Genomic DNA, 16,359 nt, shown 5'->3' on the forward strand with positions numbered 1-16,359 from the left:
ACTTTTTATTTTGATTTTTACAAATGGAATCTTTGATTCTTTCCCACATAAATAAGAATAAGCAATTTATTAATAAACTTACGCGAAATTAGCGGTTTGTTAGAATCTCAAAACATTAGTAATCTTAAAAATGAAAAAAAGGCATTTATATATCACTTTTAAAAGTAAGTAAAAGGTAAATTGCAATTCACAAAGTCACGAAAAACGGGAATACGAGAGAAGCAACTCATTTACTGTTAAAACACGTAGATACAATTTACATTAGGGACGAAAAAAACACTTACGATCCACAATTTAGACTAAAAAGCGCAACGTACTTACATAAATTAAGCAATAAAAGCCATTAATTAACGATGAGCAATATTGCTGTACGTTGCTGGAACTACGAAATATATCGTCCGTACGAATGAAAAATTAAGACGTGACGTCACTCGTGACTCATCGGGAATACTATCCGAGCCGTTACATCATTCGAATCGAATACGAAAATATTCTAAATAAGTTTTTCCTAGTGCACAAAAAAGTGGGAAGAATATTTTTTTGTTAATTAATTATATTATTTTCGAATTTGTTTAACGTTTTAACAAACGGCGGTGGTTACGGAACGGAAGCGCTGGTTTATTGTGTAAGCTACGACGAGGTATCGGACGTGAAAAGTAAAATTAATGACGATTTAAAATTAGGTAAATTTATTTTAAATTCTAATTCGACGCCAACGAATTTCGCACCGCACGTCAGCAACTTAGTTCGACACGAAGTTGCTGACAAGTAGCTAAGTCGAACTTCCTTTACGTCAGCGAGTTCGAATACATTAATCAATCTCGTCGGATGTCGCGAGATTATAAATAAAATGGTGGAAATTCTACGGAATGCCGCAGAAACTGCTTACCAATCATTTAAAATGCATTTCGTACGTAAACACCTTAAGTGAGGGCAAAGCGGTGTAATTACAGCGTAACGATGCCAATCTCGACGGCAGTTAGGAAGATAGCCAACCGTTAATTAGTTTTAAAACAATTATAAGCCCTGTTGAAAAGAATGGAGTCGAACGAGTGTCTATAGAAATTGGAGTATAGGAACAATTAGGTATAGAAAGATGGCTTCTAAAGCCAAGCAGTTAACTTGTTTACGTTCGGCTTAGAAGACGAAAACACTTTAATTTGCTGGTAATTTAGGATTTATTCCTGTCGCTTTCAAATAAATTAAGCGGATCTTTCCATCGCTCCACTTGTGGCATTTACTCATTTTGTAAAAAAACATTTTGTTTATTTTATAAAAAGGACGTAAAAGGCGGCAGAAAGAGTGTTTATACGAGTACTTTGTATACACGACACGTTTATCCGTACCGTGTCTACCCGGGGATTTGGAACTTGGATTCTATTTTGGACCATTAAAAAACTTGATACGGACTCTGGGATTCTAAAGATTGTAAATCGAATAATATTTTTGATCGCTGTTTGAAAATGTTTCTATCCGTCGTACGAAGTGTTTCTTAGAATCATATAATGACATCGATGTTATTTCTTTCAAACAATTATTTTAAAATTCCAGAGAATTTGATATCAGTTAATATTAGAAGTTTTGTGATTTCAAAAGGCAATCATAAACGAAATTTAGAATACAACAGAATTTTCCGAAATATTTATAAAGAAATTCAAATTCGTCATTTTATATCGTGTTACACATTCGGTAAATGTGGAGAAATGTTTTCGTTATTACCCTTTAGTGTTAGTTCTATCCACCAGATGGTAGTAACGGCAAGAAACGAACGTTTCCGGTGTAGATAAAATTGCAAAACTAACTTTAGTGGCCCTTCTTTGATAACAGAACAGTCTACCGAGTTAAAATAATTTACGTTTTAAGTTTTCGATAGGACAATCGATAAGATAATAGTTGTTCGGTGTTTGTCTACTTAAGATTAATTTAATAAATGGTAAGAAAAATACTAGAAGAATTTGGAAATAACGAAAGGAAATATCTATTATTACATTACTTGTAATATACGAAATCTTTCGTAGTTTTACAAATAAGATTTCAAAGTACAGCGCTTAAGCCAACTAACTTAAACTGAACGTTAATACGATTGTAGGAAGTCCACGATTTAGTGACATCGCCGACGAATCGTATACCGAACACCGAGCATATACAGCTTCTCCTTGACTTACAATGGGTTACGTTCCCAAAACGCACCGTTAGTCGAAAATAACAATCAACACTGTAAATAAAAAAAGCCTGTATGATAGGTTATACAGTACGTAACGTTGCATATTGTATCGTAAAGTGTACTGTATGTACAGTACAGAAGAAAGGATAAACGAAACAAAAGAAAACTTACAGAAGTATACTTATATTACGCTAATGTTGCGCACAGTAATCTTTGAAATACGGTAACATCCACCAGAAAAGTATGCAATAATATTTTATTATAAAACTTTTAAAAAATCGAACAATTAATTATTTACTGTGACGCGGTCACAATACCGAGTAGCAATTTTTAACCATACTTTTAATTTATTTAATTTAAAATATATGCTCTCCGCCTCAAATTAGTGGAGGAAAAGGTGGTATTATGGAACCCTGCCACTTCAAATTGATAATAAAGGCGAACTGCAGCGGATTGTGGCCGAACTGCACTAGGCAGACATCCGTAGCGAAGGGAAAACCCGTTTTACTTCAGTTAAAGGGTTGTCCGTAGTGAATCGGCATATTTGTGTTTTTCGAAATTCGAAAGTTTTGAATGCTAAGCGAATTTAATTATTTTTAAAATATAAATCGTATAGTTGTAGGTTCACCGGTGCACGTATTCCGTTCCAGAGACTTAGGAGTACATATTAATCTGTGCGATGTTCACTTTTTTAAATTTTGGTCTCTACAGACATAATTTAATTCGAGATGGCGATGCGCGAAATACTGACCCCATTGGTACTTTTACAGTAATATGGAACTCGATTCCTCCAAACTCTCTCTTTGCGAGCGGACATTCGTCCGGAGAAATTTGTGAAAAAGACACTAGGTAGAAAGTCAATTCTTCCCGAGAATATCGAAAAAGAGCTGCTGAAATACATATTGTCGATGGAGACCATATTTTTCTATTATAAAAGCATTTTTGCGATAAAATACATTGGAGTAAATAATTTTGTAATTATTTAACATTCTTTGTACTTTCCTATTTGTTTTTGGATACATTAAAGCATTTTTTGAAAACATACATTAAGGTTCCGTATTACCACCCGGTTTTCCCTGAGCCTACTTTCGGACTTTTTGTACAGAAGCCTTCAAAAACCATACTTATAGTTACACTAGCGAAAAATCAAATTAGGAGCATCTAGTTTAATAGTTACCAGTACTTTTCGTACAAAAAATTTGGATGTAGTCATGATACCTTGTTTACAATTCACTATAATGAAAATGGGGTTCCATAATACTACCTTCTCCTCTACTGGTTTGCTCGTGTACAACGTATTTTTCCTGATAACAATAGAGTCGTGCCGGTCATCTATCTAACACCTTTCGGGGGAAAATTTTTCAATTGAAATAATGTAATTTTCGATTTGCATCAATAGTTATTATATAGTTAATTGGGGCCTCCTGCCCCTAAACTTTCCATACAGAGTCTCGTCTCTTATTTATCTAACTTTTTCCTCGAGCTTAAGGAAAGACAGACAGACGGACGAACGACAGAGGGAAATAGTGTTAAGTTCATACGAGAGTGTTAAAAAACATTCGGCATATCTATGGTAAATAGAGAGCTACACCATACCGAGTAAAAACACTAGTAAACTGGTGAGAAACTCGACCGTTTCCGAGATAAATGATGCGAAAAGGACCCGGAATTTTTCGACAGTGTTCGCGACTCCGCAAGAAGATGCCAAGACCGCATAGAAATGGAGGGAGAACACGTGAAACACCTGTAAATATCGGGTTAAAGATTTGGCAAGATTATTCTCGCGCGAATCCAGCCTAGAAGCCAATACGGTAAATCAGTCACGACACTAACGTACTGTACAAAACAGTTAATATCTGGGAAACGATCGACTTTTCGAACATGTTTATTAGGGTGTTTTTACTCACAAATCAGTATGGTGTACAGTACCTCTGCCATGCAAATGCCGAATTTTTTAATCTAGCAGAAGTAACTTCTCAACCAAGAATTATCTCGGCGACAAACCGCGAAAGGGTCTCACCGTCCTAAAATTAACAGATTAAAGTACAAAATTCCGTAGAAGACAGGAGAATTATTTTTAAAAAATCAATACCTTCAATCACTACTCTAGCGCAAGTTACGTCTATTTTAGGACGGGTCGACACCAAAAAAAGTTTAAAGATAAACAAATTAAAGAGTAGAAGACTTAATCTTTCTGACAAGAAGGTACGATAAAAGTAGAAACAATTATTTAAAAAAAACAATAAAAAATTAAGGCACCCTCCACGCGGGGGTGGCAACATTTATAAAGAATCATACAGTAAATATTTTTCCGTATGTTAAACAAGAATAATTATTTTAGTCAGTATATTTACGTGGCGAGTCCGATTAAATAAGGGTCGTTATTTTTAGACCAAATATATATACATTTAAATCATAAATTTGATTTCTAATTCCGTTTCGCAAGCCTTTGTCATTTCGGAAACTCCCGGAGAAAGTTATTGTTTAGCAATTTATTTATTTATTACGGCATCCGCAGTCGATAAGACGCGATATTAATTAAATTATATTTTAAAATGGTTTTCTTGCCGGACAAAATTGACGTCGTGTAGGAACAAGGTTACAAGAGAAATGGAGCCGTCTCGTACATAAAAATAACACGGTACATTTCGATACTTCTCTACACTTTATCTAGCGACACGACTCCACCCAAAAAATGTTGTGCACTTTCGCCATTTATTTACTCTTTCTTCGAATTATTCCGCATCGAGTAATCCAATTTGCCATTAAAAAGAAAGTTTAAATGTTTTTGTCGTTTAGGAATCGGTCGAAACGTAAAATAACAAACAGGAAATAAATTTCCGTATACAATTTTATATTAGGAAAATTACAAATCGCAAAAATATTCCAGCAACGAGTTGTTTAACTTTCCAAGCAGCATTTAAAACTGCGTATGGCGTCATCTGTTACGATATTTTATTTAAAAACTTGTTATATTTTTAATTGCTGTAAAATGGAAGAAAAGTTTAAATTTGAAGATAGGTACGGGCTTTATAAAAAGTGGTAAATGTTAATTACGAGTAAAATCGTCATTAAGTCACACGACACACGACCTCCTTTATCTCCCCACCCCGTCGACTTTTAACCACTAAAATTTAATAATATCAAACCTCCTAATACACAAACCTCTCTACAAAATTTCTGAAATTTTCGACAAAAAGCACGGGAGTTATTAAGCTTCAAACAGAATGAACAAAATCGTCCCTCCCACACATACCAAATATCCATACATACAAAAACTCTCCCAAATGTTTTTTTCACTACTCGACGTTTCGAGATCCCCCCAGTCCAAACATGTAAAAATCTTAGGGAGGTCATTTTTTGACCGATCGTCATACTTTCCCTCTGTTATATATAACAGAGCCAGGAAAGTAATTAAGAAATTGGACAAAGTTTATTGTTTTCCTTCTTGTTTTTCCATCGAATTAATTATTATTTTAAATTGTATTCCATTTGTTATTTAAAGATGTTTATCGCGTGCGCAGCGCGACGTGGTGACGCGCTATCCCGCGATAAACGACGACGATATCAATAATAATTCAAAGGCTGAACGGCGCGCCGCCGTGTCGCGACACCTCGTCGCGGCGCGTCGCTTAATTTTCCAATCGTCATTATTAATACTTGCTCGTAATACACAACAGTAAGTTATTAACACTCAGACGTTACATTGTATAAGTTCGCACAATTACAATTAATTTATTTCTGTCATTTTTAAAAGTTTTTTTTTTATGCGCTAATTTCGTGTCCCGCGCCAAACCGTTCGCGTTCGACGTCGCGTCGCGTCGCGTAGGCATCAAACCGTATTGTCTGAGACGTGGTATTTCGCACGGAACCGAGCCATATATTTTTAATTAGCAAACAGTTACCGAAGTATAGAGAACGAAGGACAGACGAATCCAATCAAAACAACTCAATCAGAACTGGTATTAAAAAAAAGAAAAATAAGAGCGTGACCGACAGAAAACACTTATTAAATTTCACAGCGTAACACAAGCTAGAATATTCGAGTCGTATTATAATGCACGAGTACACGAGGAAGTCTTGACAGGTTCCGTGTTTACTTTGATTGTGTAATCTTAATTAAGTCGGAAGAATGCCAAAAAATTAGGTTAGGTACGGAACGTGGGCGAATTTTTGTAAAAAAATTCCCTACGTACTTCATAATTAGCGTTAGGTAGACGTTGTGTTTAATCCGAGGTAGGAAATGGCAACAAATGGAATTGTTTACTCGACTTTTTAATCTCATAAGTAAGCCTTTAACTCGGACTTATTCCGTCCATTTGCTGGTGGATTCCGAGCTCCTTCGCGAAGATTTCCAATAACTTTAAGTAAAATATATAAAAATAAAGACACGGACTTACCTAATAACGTAAAAGCAGGCATTATTCAATCCAACACTCGCTGTGCGTAAGGATTTAAAGGGCCCGCCATGCTAGCCTGTAAATATAAATAATAGGTTAATAATACAGAATTTTCCGTAAATATTTATAAATCACTAAACAATTATTTATTGTGACATGGTCGCAATGCCTGACTGCAATTTTAATCATATCTTTAATTTATCTAATTTAAAATATATGTTCTCCACCTCAAATTAGTATTGGCTTGCCCCTGTACGTTATACTTTTCCTTTAACAATAGAGTTGTGCCAGTCATCTATCTAACAACTTTCGAGGGAAAATTTTTGAATTGAAGCAATATAACTTCCGATTTGCATCAGTAGCCGATATATATACATCACCAAAAGATCGCCTAAATATCGGGATATAATACGAGAGCCGATATATAGTTAATTGGGGCTTCCTGCTCCTTTCCATATCGGATCTCGTCTTTTATCTATCTAATTCTGTTCTCGAGATTTAGGACAGACAGACAGACAAACGGACGGACGACAGCGGGAATTTATAGATCTACAGTTTTTCAAATTGCAGCCCAATTATTAGTTATACATATATTATAACACAGCGATTGAGAGTTTAACTGTATCGACTTTGGCGAGTAAAATGGTTCCATTGTGAGTTTTCTGCTCCAAGTGTTCAGATATCTCTTATCGTTTTCCACGTATTTAAGATTTAATATTGGAATATCTTTTTAAAAATATATTTTGGAAAAGATGGCAGATAAAGTGGGACAACGGTTTTTATAATCGTCGCACGGGAAGGCTCGTCATAAAATTTCGATGACTAAAGTTACGCTTAAAAAATCGAGATTTTTTAAAATAAATTTTTACTTTCCCGGCTGATATATATAAAACAAAAAGGAAAGTATGGCGATCGGTCAAAAATGCCCCCGAGATTTTTATTAATACATTTTTAGACTCGGGACCTTGAAACGCCGAGAAATGCGAACAAATTCGGGGGTAATTTCTATATAAATGGATGTTAGTGTGTGCGAGGCACGATTTTATTCTCTCTGTGAAGCGTAATAACTCCTGCGCTTTTTGTCGAAAATTTCTGAAATTTTGCGGGAGGTTTGTGTATTTTGGGGTTTGATGCTATTAAATTTTGGAGATTAAAGATAGATGGGGTGGGGAGATAAAGGAGATCTCCTGTATGGTCGGACTTAAGGACGATTTTACTCGTTATTAGTATTTATAATTTTTTATAAAACTCATCCCTGCCCTCAAAATTAAGGTTTTTGCCATTTTATAATAGTTAGAAAGATAAAAAGTTTTTAAAACAAAATGTCATAACAGATGACGCCACCAAATGTTGCCGGGAAAGTTAAGCAACTCGTTGCTGGATTTTTCGCTTAGCTTACGTTAAAATTTGGTTGAAAAATTCTTAGCAACGTTTTTGCCTTCGTTTTCTAACTCGAACGGGTAAAGCCTAATAATCTGCTTAACAACTTATGCTACATTTTATATAAGTAGAAAGATAAAATGTAGCATTTGATAAATGATTATCCTTAGAGGGTAATTTAATATTTTGTGTTAGGATATATGTGAATAAAAATATTAAGAAGGTGGGAATCAACGGTCGGTATTAATTGTTTTATGCTGCGGAAGGAAAAGAATAGAAAAATTTATAGCTCTACTACTTTCGAATGCCAAACTTTTTACGAGTCGAGATTATTAAGAGAAGCACCTAGAAGCTCCGTGCGATTGGTGAGATACGAACACGGACTATTCTAGTAGACACGGTCACTCGAATTCACTCGGTCACTGCCGAGTTTCGTTCAACGGTTACGTGGCAATCGCTCTTTCACTTAACACCACCGTCGTCTGATTACGGATCTAAATATTTGCCAACGTAATTTTAAGAAATATCAACGTACGACCTTTAAAAGTCTCGAATAATTTCTTCAGGTAGCCAATAGTATTTTAAATAAACGTAAATAACTCGTTTACATTTAAACATTGTTATATCGACATATATTAGTTACTACGCGCAGTCTGTGCTAAAATATTCAGTTTGAAATTAGTCGGTCGTTTAAATATCTCGAATCTTCCCTTTAACCGGTAAGAAAATATTTACTCGTTTAAATGCTTTTGAATTCTTGTCTATCCAATCGGAGGGCACGAATCGACACTTCGAACGGTAATCCCATTTGATTGGTCGACGTCTTATTCTATTCGACAAATTGAGTAAAAGTACAGTACATTTGAATTCGAAAAATCGTTGTTACAATTAATTAAGGAATAAATTACGCGTAAATAATTTTATTTTAAAAAGAGAAATTCGACAAGTAAAAAAAGGAAAAAAAATTTTTTTTAAATCATTTAAAAATAATTATAATTAAAAAAATGATTATTTTAAGTAAGAATGATCGTAGAATTTTATTAAACCAGAAAGTACGGATTTAATAAATTTACGGACAACTTCGCAAAAGAAAAAAGTTGCAAAATGGCGCCATTTCGTGATTTTTATTCGTCTCTTGCGAACGGAGGGCTTAGAAAGTTGGGCAACTTACTTCGCTATCGCGGCGATAAATCAATCGCCGATACATTTAACGAGAAGAAACGACTCTACGTTTGGTCCGAAGGTTATTTCACCTCCGAAGAAGCCACCCCCTTGGAAAATCTCCGATGTCTAATAGGTCTTAACAAACGTTATGCAGATAAGAGGAAGTCGATAAACGGGATTGCCTGCAACTTCCGCCGAGGATTCGTTTTATATTTTCGGAATAACAACAACCCGATTAAGAGCCGTCGCGATTTTATCCAATTATCTTGTGTTTCCAATAAAATTATATTAAAAATCTACAATTCTCTAACGGCTAATCGTCGAGTGGTAATGAATGATGGTCGAGGAACACTTCTCTAACAAATTTCAATTAAAAAACTTTAAAAAAAAAGCTATAAATATTTAAAGAGAGTAAATTGAATTCTCTCTGTCGATCTATAATAATTTATATCGCCCATTTTTCTCTTTCGAGCGTATTCTTTAAAGAAAAATTTTCTCTGCTTTCGTTCGTCCGTATGTCTATCCTTCATCTTTACGATCTATTTCAATTCACCAAATCTGAAAGTTCTTCTTTTGTAGCGGAAATTTTATTTATAGATGTATGAATCCGCGGGAACAATTTAAGAATACGTGTTGCTATCCCAACACGCAAACGAGTGCTTAACATTTAAAAAAGAAAGACGAAGCGTTGAAAAACGATTGTATACATCACTTTAGATGTCTTCTATATTTCAAATCGTAACGGCTTCGGATTCTATTCCGATTTTCGTAAATTTGTTATCTTATTTTGTTCGAAAACAGCGCCCGTTTCGGCGTAAATTTTACAGTTTTGAATAGGTTTTTAAAGACGTTTTACGGCCTTGTACTATAAAATACACAAACGATATTTTACTTTACCCACGAAAAAATTTAAGAGTTTCGAATGCATTAAAACAAAGTTTAAGTACAAAGTATTGTAGAGGAGAGTCAAATTTTACGCACGCATTCTCTCGTAATGAAACAAAATACATCGTTATAATAGATTAAATATACAAAATTAACACCGCAGTCCTTCGGACAATTACGAATTTATCTTACATTGATGCTCGGTACTCGTTGGATTCGGAGTAGGACCATTGTAAACTACAATACTTATCCCCGCGAAATTCGATAAAACCCAAATGAACAAACACGTCATACTTGTATATTTACATCGTGGCATTTTTAAATCTAGAGTACACACTAAATTAGCATAAAATATCAGTTAAAACGAACAAAGCATTTTAAAAAATTGATGATTTAGTCGACGACTTCGGTAATCCTTTCTGTCTCTCGGGAGTTGGGATATTCGGTCATTAACTGCGAGAGAGCAGAAAAAGAGCGCATAAATATGGCAATAATCTGAGAAATAGCGAATCGAAATGTTTATTTATACCAAAAATAACCATTAAATAAACAAGAACATTTTGGGTTAAATATGTTTTAAGTCGTCGTAAACAAGAAAGTATCATCGGAAGTGACAAAAACAAATGGCACACACACACACTCACGATCGGTTATGACTAGTAAAGAGGAGTGCGGGTCACGACCCCTCAGCTACGACAGGGCATTCGTCCATTACTCTTTGATGGACAATCAACCGGCATCCGTTCCTCTATATTTCATCGAAGGTAACGTTATATGACCATAACTGTAGCTAACGACGTCTTCGCTCCGTATATATATTTTTTCTCGTGTCGAGCCTCTTAAAAACGCGATTACTCATAAATGACGAAAGCAAAATGTTCAGAAAACGGGCAATTGGTAACTGGTTTACTAGTGTGGGCCCGGAAGATGCGCGAGACGACCAGACTAATTAGGAAAATCTATCTGGTTTAAATGTCTTATGTTTAAATTATATTTATACATTCGACTTTACGATTCTTCCTTTGACAATTATGTACGCCCACCGGCCATTCGAACAATGGTTCCACCGATTAATTTCGAGAAGTCGTCATTACCGCTTGGCCAATTGAAAGTGGTACTTTGCCTACGACTCATAATGGATTCCAAACGCCTCATTGCTCGATGACTAGTTGTTGATGCATGTTGAGATAATGTTATTTCCACTCCGGAGCCATCGGATGACAATTCTTTCTCCGATTTTTTAAATTGCTCTTCCTTTTTTTCGGTCGTCGGAATCGATTCGTGAATTATTAATCGAGAATACGCAAACCTTTCGGCATAATTTTACGACATAAATCCGGACTTGGACATCCTCCATGTAATGCGTTGACGTTAATGTTTTGGAATTTTTATCGCCTTACTCGAGTATTCAATGTCGAAAAGTTATTTTTGACGTTTGCAACGCGCCAGCAATTAATAAACTTTTCTAGCTGGAAAAATCGCGTTATAAACTGCACAATTGCTAGAACCCGTGACAGTTCTAACCCCGAAATCCAGGTTTGTTTATTTTTAACATCTGTTGAGTAGCTTTCAACGAAAACAGTAGGGGTGAAAGTATTAATTTTTTAAATTTTTTTTAAGAAGGAAGGGAGCCATATTGGATTTATAAAGGGAAGAGAAACCAAAGCCGATGAACCTCCGCTGGATAATTGGCGAAAAGCATCAATCTACAATAAATGGCGTCCATTACTCAGTCAGTCGGAGGGTTCGTCATGTGATACCGTTGGTTACCATAGGAACGGATGGATGTTGTAACGCCGTTGACCCGAAGTAATGGAGGGAGGAGGAAAAGGCAAGAGACGATTCTTTACTACGGTTTATCAACGGCCACTTTTCTTTATTATTATCTTTTCCTGCGATTGATTCGATCATTAACACCTTATCTGACCGTTCGCTTCCAGAAAAAGAGAAAAATATATATATATATTTATTTAATTAGCATTTTTATTTATCAATCTAAAGGTGACGAAACTTTTATTCCTTAACCGACGTGCACGAATGACGAATTTTCGTACGATTTCCAATAATTCTATAAGATAGCACGGATGTGTTCTCTCGTCTTTTATATTAATTCTAATAGAGGGGGGAAAACCTTTACGAATGCATCGATTTTTAAAGATATTTCAGCTGAAAAAAAGCCAAGTTTTTTTTCTGAACATACAAACATAGGGTTATCGTTCGAGAAGACACAGCAACCGTGGACGTTGCACCCGTCTCTGATGACCCGCAACTTTTTCTATATTTTCTACATAGATTAGGTGAAACTAACTGGAACCGTAATAACCGCCCGTTTTCGGCTAGTCCCACTTTTACTGCCTGACCTCTTTCGAGTGACAAACGGCTGGGAGAAGACTAGCAGCAGAATTTTCCTCCAGCCTGGAAAAAAATGGCGTTAGACAAAGCGTAAGAAAATTTAAAAAATAAAATAATAAAAGAAACGAAAATGGAATCGGGAAATATACACTCGACGACAGAAGCGACGCCTCAATTAATAAAAGTGTTAGAAAGAAGCGAAAGACGGGGTGTTAGTGCATGCGCGCGCTTTTCTCCTATTGGTGGGAAGCGGATTGACTATGGTCTGCCAGTCGGTTGGCTGTTCATTCGTAGCTCTCCAGTTATGTGGCTGAGAGTTGTTGCACTCTTATTAACGTTCGGCCGCTGCTCCTCGTCAGATAAATTGATAGCAGGTAAGTTACCCTATTGAATTCTTTAACAAAAAGCTTTGATAAATTGCATCCCTTGTCCGAATCCTCCATTCAACTCGCTTTCGAATCCAATTGAAAGTTTTAACGGTTGTTACGCGATTTCTGCGACTTAATTAGCGCCAAACGCATTTCATTTAAATTTTTGCCCATTTTTCTTGCGCGGGATCAGAAATTTGCAACAAAAGTAATTCTTTTCGAACAAGTAAATCAGATAGAATTTATCTTCCTGGCGCTTGTAAATTAGTTGCATTTTTTCAGAAATAAATTTGAGAGACGAAACGCGTTAAAAAACAATAATTTGGCAAAAAAAGACACGGATTTCGCGTGTTGAGATCTAATTAAGTTCGACACGAATTTGTAAATTCGTTCTCTTATAAATTTACTCATTTTTTTTCTAATTTTACAAATTAAAATGGAAGTACGACATCGGAACTGTCGATCGAATTGCGATTATTTGCGTGATTAGCATCTACCGCGACCTTAATTGACCCTATAACACTACAACTGACAGGAGGAGGGGAAAAAGTGATCGATGGCGATCGGAAACATAATTTTCTCTAATTTGCATGGTTATTTTTCCAATTTTATTTCTTTTCTAAACGTCTGATAGAGGTGAAATTTTTCGAAAGGACGTGGCCACTTCCCCGATTCTAGTCCCTAGTGACGAGAGGATAGGAGAATCGACGGAGCGTGACTCTTAACAGAATGATAGTCCTCTCTTCCCAGGGATTCGCAAATCAACGAGTTATTTATTGAATCTCTTCTCTCGCTAACTCGGAATGTTTCCTTAATACGTTAGAGAAATCTCTTAATCCCGTGTTTGCAATGCTTGCGAGATCGATTTTGCAAATGTTTACCGGCGCTTTCCGATGAGTGATTAGATAATACCGCGAGAAATATTGCGGCAAATTGTTTTATAGTATTGTAACTTACAATTAAAAGAAGTACACCTGGATAATTGAGAATTAATTAAATTCACACCCGAGAAGGAAGGTTGGGTGTTAAATAATTCTGTCATTTAACACCACGTAGAAAATTTGGCTTACGTTTCAACCCATCGGAGATAATTTCTCCGGGTTTAAATTATCAAAATTTAGTAGTCTACTTTGATATGCGCATTGTAAATCGTGCAGACGGACAGACGGACAAGGCGATTGCGATAAACGTTTCTTTAAAAAGAAAAAACGTTAATAATAACAACAGTTTTAAAAATAGAAACGAAATTCCTAGATTTATTAAAATTTATCGATCGTCTCCGAATTTTCTAACATTTATACTCGGACGGAGATTCGACTGTTTGCCAGTTCTGATCTTCAAAAATTAATTATAGTCCTCTGTTTGCGATAAACTAAGATGATTTACGGATAGGCTATAATTAATTTAATAAAATAAAAAGAATCCTCACTCCGTAGCAGCTTCGAGTTTCGTATAAGAAATCTCTCGATGTTAAAATAATGATAAAAATTGCTATTTAATCGAATCTATCGTATAAAATAGCGTAACGTCTGTATAAAGGCAAATTTATTTACTTTATAAAGTAATCATATATAAAAGTTACCATTTTTCCATTATTATTATTATTCAAGTGTTTAGCAATTTCTCCACTTAAAAGCATTAGCTATTATCAAGCTATTGTGTATATACACATAAACAGGGATATTTAGATACAAAACGATGTTTTTATATCTAAAAATGTAATTAGGAATATAAAATATTTATTTTATAACACCAGTTTATGCCATTAATTCTGTGTATGAAATATTTTCTCTTTATCTAGAGCTGGTTCTTTCCTTTTTTTTATAACTACGTTTATAACTTATTTTATTACCTTTTTTTCTAATAATAAAATAAACAATTGTCCTGAAATTTAAGTAGAAACAATTCCAAGCTAAAATTAATTCTAATTTGGCACAAAAAAAAAAGCAATATTTACCAACAAAAATCTTGTAAAGCTGCAGGTGCAAACGTTTTTTTCCTCGTAGAAAATCAAAGAAAAATATTCAAATTAACTCCCAAAACGGCTGAAAATTCTCCCAAAATACCTTTTAAATAGTCTCGAATGACATTTTAAATTAAAATTCTGGATAAAAACTAATCGATAAATATCACTCGAGTAAATTTACCCCGGACATAATTTTCTTTTCCTTACTTTCAAAGCCTGGAAAAAAAAAAAAAAAAAAAAAAAAAATCTGGAAAGAATCTTCTCTAACTTTTAAGATGGAGAGCAGATAAAACCTAGATGTTACTTCCATCTGATTAGCCACCAGTCGGAAGAATGGCGCGACGAACAATTTCCTAGGACAATATATATATCTTATCGTGGCTGTATCGACGCGGAGAGATGTGACATTTTTAATAGATGTCTAGAAAATATCAGATATTTAACGAAACGGTGTTAGAGACGAAGTTTGTTTCAAAATTTCACGAAATCGCTTTGAGATATTTTCTATGAAAAGAGTCGATGATGAATGTCAGTTAGAGAGTAATAAAAAGGAGGTTAGGATGGTAGCAGGGTTAACGGGTTTATGATGTATATGGGAGTCTATATCCGGCCATAAACCCACTTTTGATGAATTCTAAACCTTTCAATTGTTATTTTTTTATTTACTTTTTTAATATTACGAATTATTTATTTATCGACGTTAGCCACCTCTAACTATTCTAGCTTTTCTAACTATTTGGATTCGTTTTACCGGTTAAATTCGTTACTTTAGTGTGTATTTTTACATTTACTCATTGATTTAACTGTTTTTGATTACACCGGGACTCGGTAATTTTCGTTCTGTAGCGAGGAACCACGAATTTGTGAGAAAGAAGTGAGCTAAGATTCGGACGTGAAATGGTATAAATTATGCGTTTAGATGATTTAAAAAAAAAAAAAAAAAAAAACGAAATAAGGCAAAAATTCTGGATTTAGAGGTCGAATTTTTCGAATTCCCACTTGTTTCCGATAAAGCACCTCCAGTTAATTTAGTTAAGAACAAAGAAAATTGGTCCGGAAAACTGTTTTTATGCTATAAAAATTATCTTTGTTTGTCATTTTGTTTACAGAATTTGTTACCGAATTTTTAAATTGGATTGACCAATTTGTCGTGTGCAGACAACTTCGGCAAATACTTTTTTTAAACATAAATAAATCATTTAAATTCCGTTCCGATTTTAAAGACTCGAACGACTTCCGAACGTCGTTCTGTCTACCGACCGTCTGCAATTTAAAAATATTTCTCTAAATTAATTTTAATATTCGAAAATTTGAATTTCGAATAATTAAAATTCGAAATTGAATTTCGAACATTTTGCTAAATATCCGACGATTAATAAAATTCTAAAAGCGAATACAATTTAAAGAAGTAAATAAAAACTAAACGACAATTAAGTACGGAATTAAAAAATAAAATCGTAGACTGGTGACTTAATTATAGTAAAATTGCAATTAACGACATGCAGAAATTAATGAAATTATTTCATTTATTCGCTTAAGTCTTGCGTAAAATAATACAAATGTTTGCAGAAGAGAGAAAGTTTTGTTAAAGAATCTGCCAATTCCTGTAAGGAGGCGAGGGAGAAGAAGAGACAATTTGTAAAAACTTTATACAAAATCATTGAAATGTAGCATTCGATG

The 16,359-nt window shown here is 34.7% G+C and overlaps 2 protein-coding genes across 9 annotated transcripts in view; one reads left to right on the forward strand and one right to left on the reverse strand.

Moving 5' to 3' along the window:
* Positions 1-16,359, reverse strand: part of LOC111629995 (platelet glycoprotein V-like) — a 129,862-nt gene that overhangs the window by 67,854 nt on the left and 45,649 nt on the right. For 4 of the 8 annotated variants that reach the window (XM_023373982.1, XM_023373984.1, XM_023373983.1 and 1 more), the window contains one exon: positions 6,565-6,640. The gene's annotated coding sequence lies outside the window, so the exon portion shown is untranslated. Of the gene's footprint in view, positions 1-321; positions 1,593-6,564; positions 6,641-8,679; positions 8,778-16,359 lie in introns of those variants that run through there. The other 4 variants (XR_002757439.1, XR_002757437.1, XM_023373987.1 and 1 more) reach the window with 2 other exon arrangements.
* LOC111629982 (relaxin receptor 2-like) overlaps positions 12,476-16,359 on the forward strand; it is a 50,133-nt gene continuing 46,249 nt past the window's right edge. The window contains exon 1 of the mRNA XM_023373959.1: positions 12,476-12,719. Within this exon, the coding sequence (XP_023229727.1) occupies positions 12,476-12,719 (244 nt within the window). The remainder of the gene's footprint in view (positions 12,720-16,359) is intronic.

The sequence above is a fragment of the Centruroides sculpturatus genome, unplaced genomic scaffold (assembly GCF_000671375.1).
Source record: "Centruroides sculpturatus isolate CEXI.00-Female unplaced genomic scaffold, Cexi_2.0 scaffold656, whole genome shotgun sequence".
NCBI lineage: Eukaryota > Metazoa > Arthropoda > Arachnida > Scorpiones > Buthidae > Centruroides > Centruroides sculpturatus.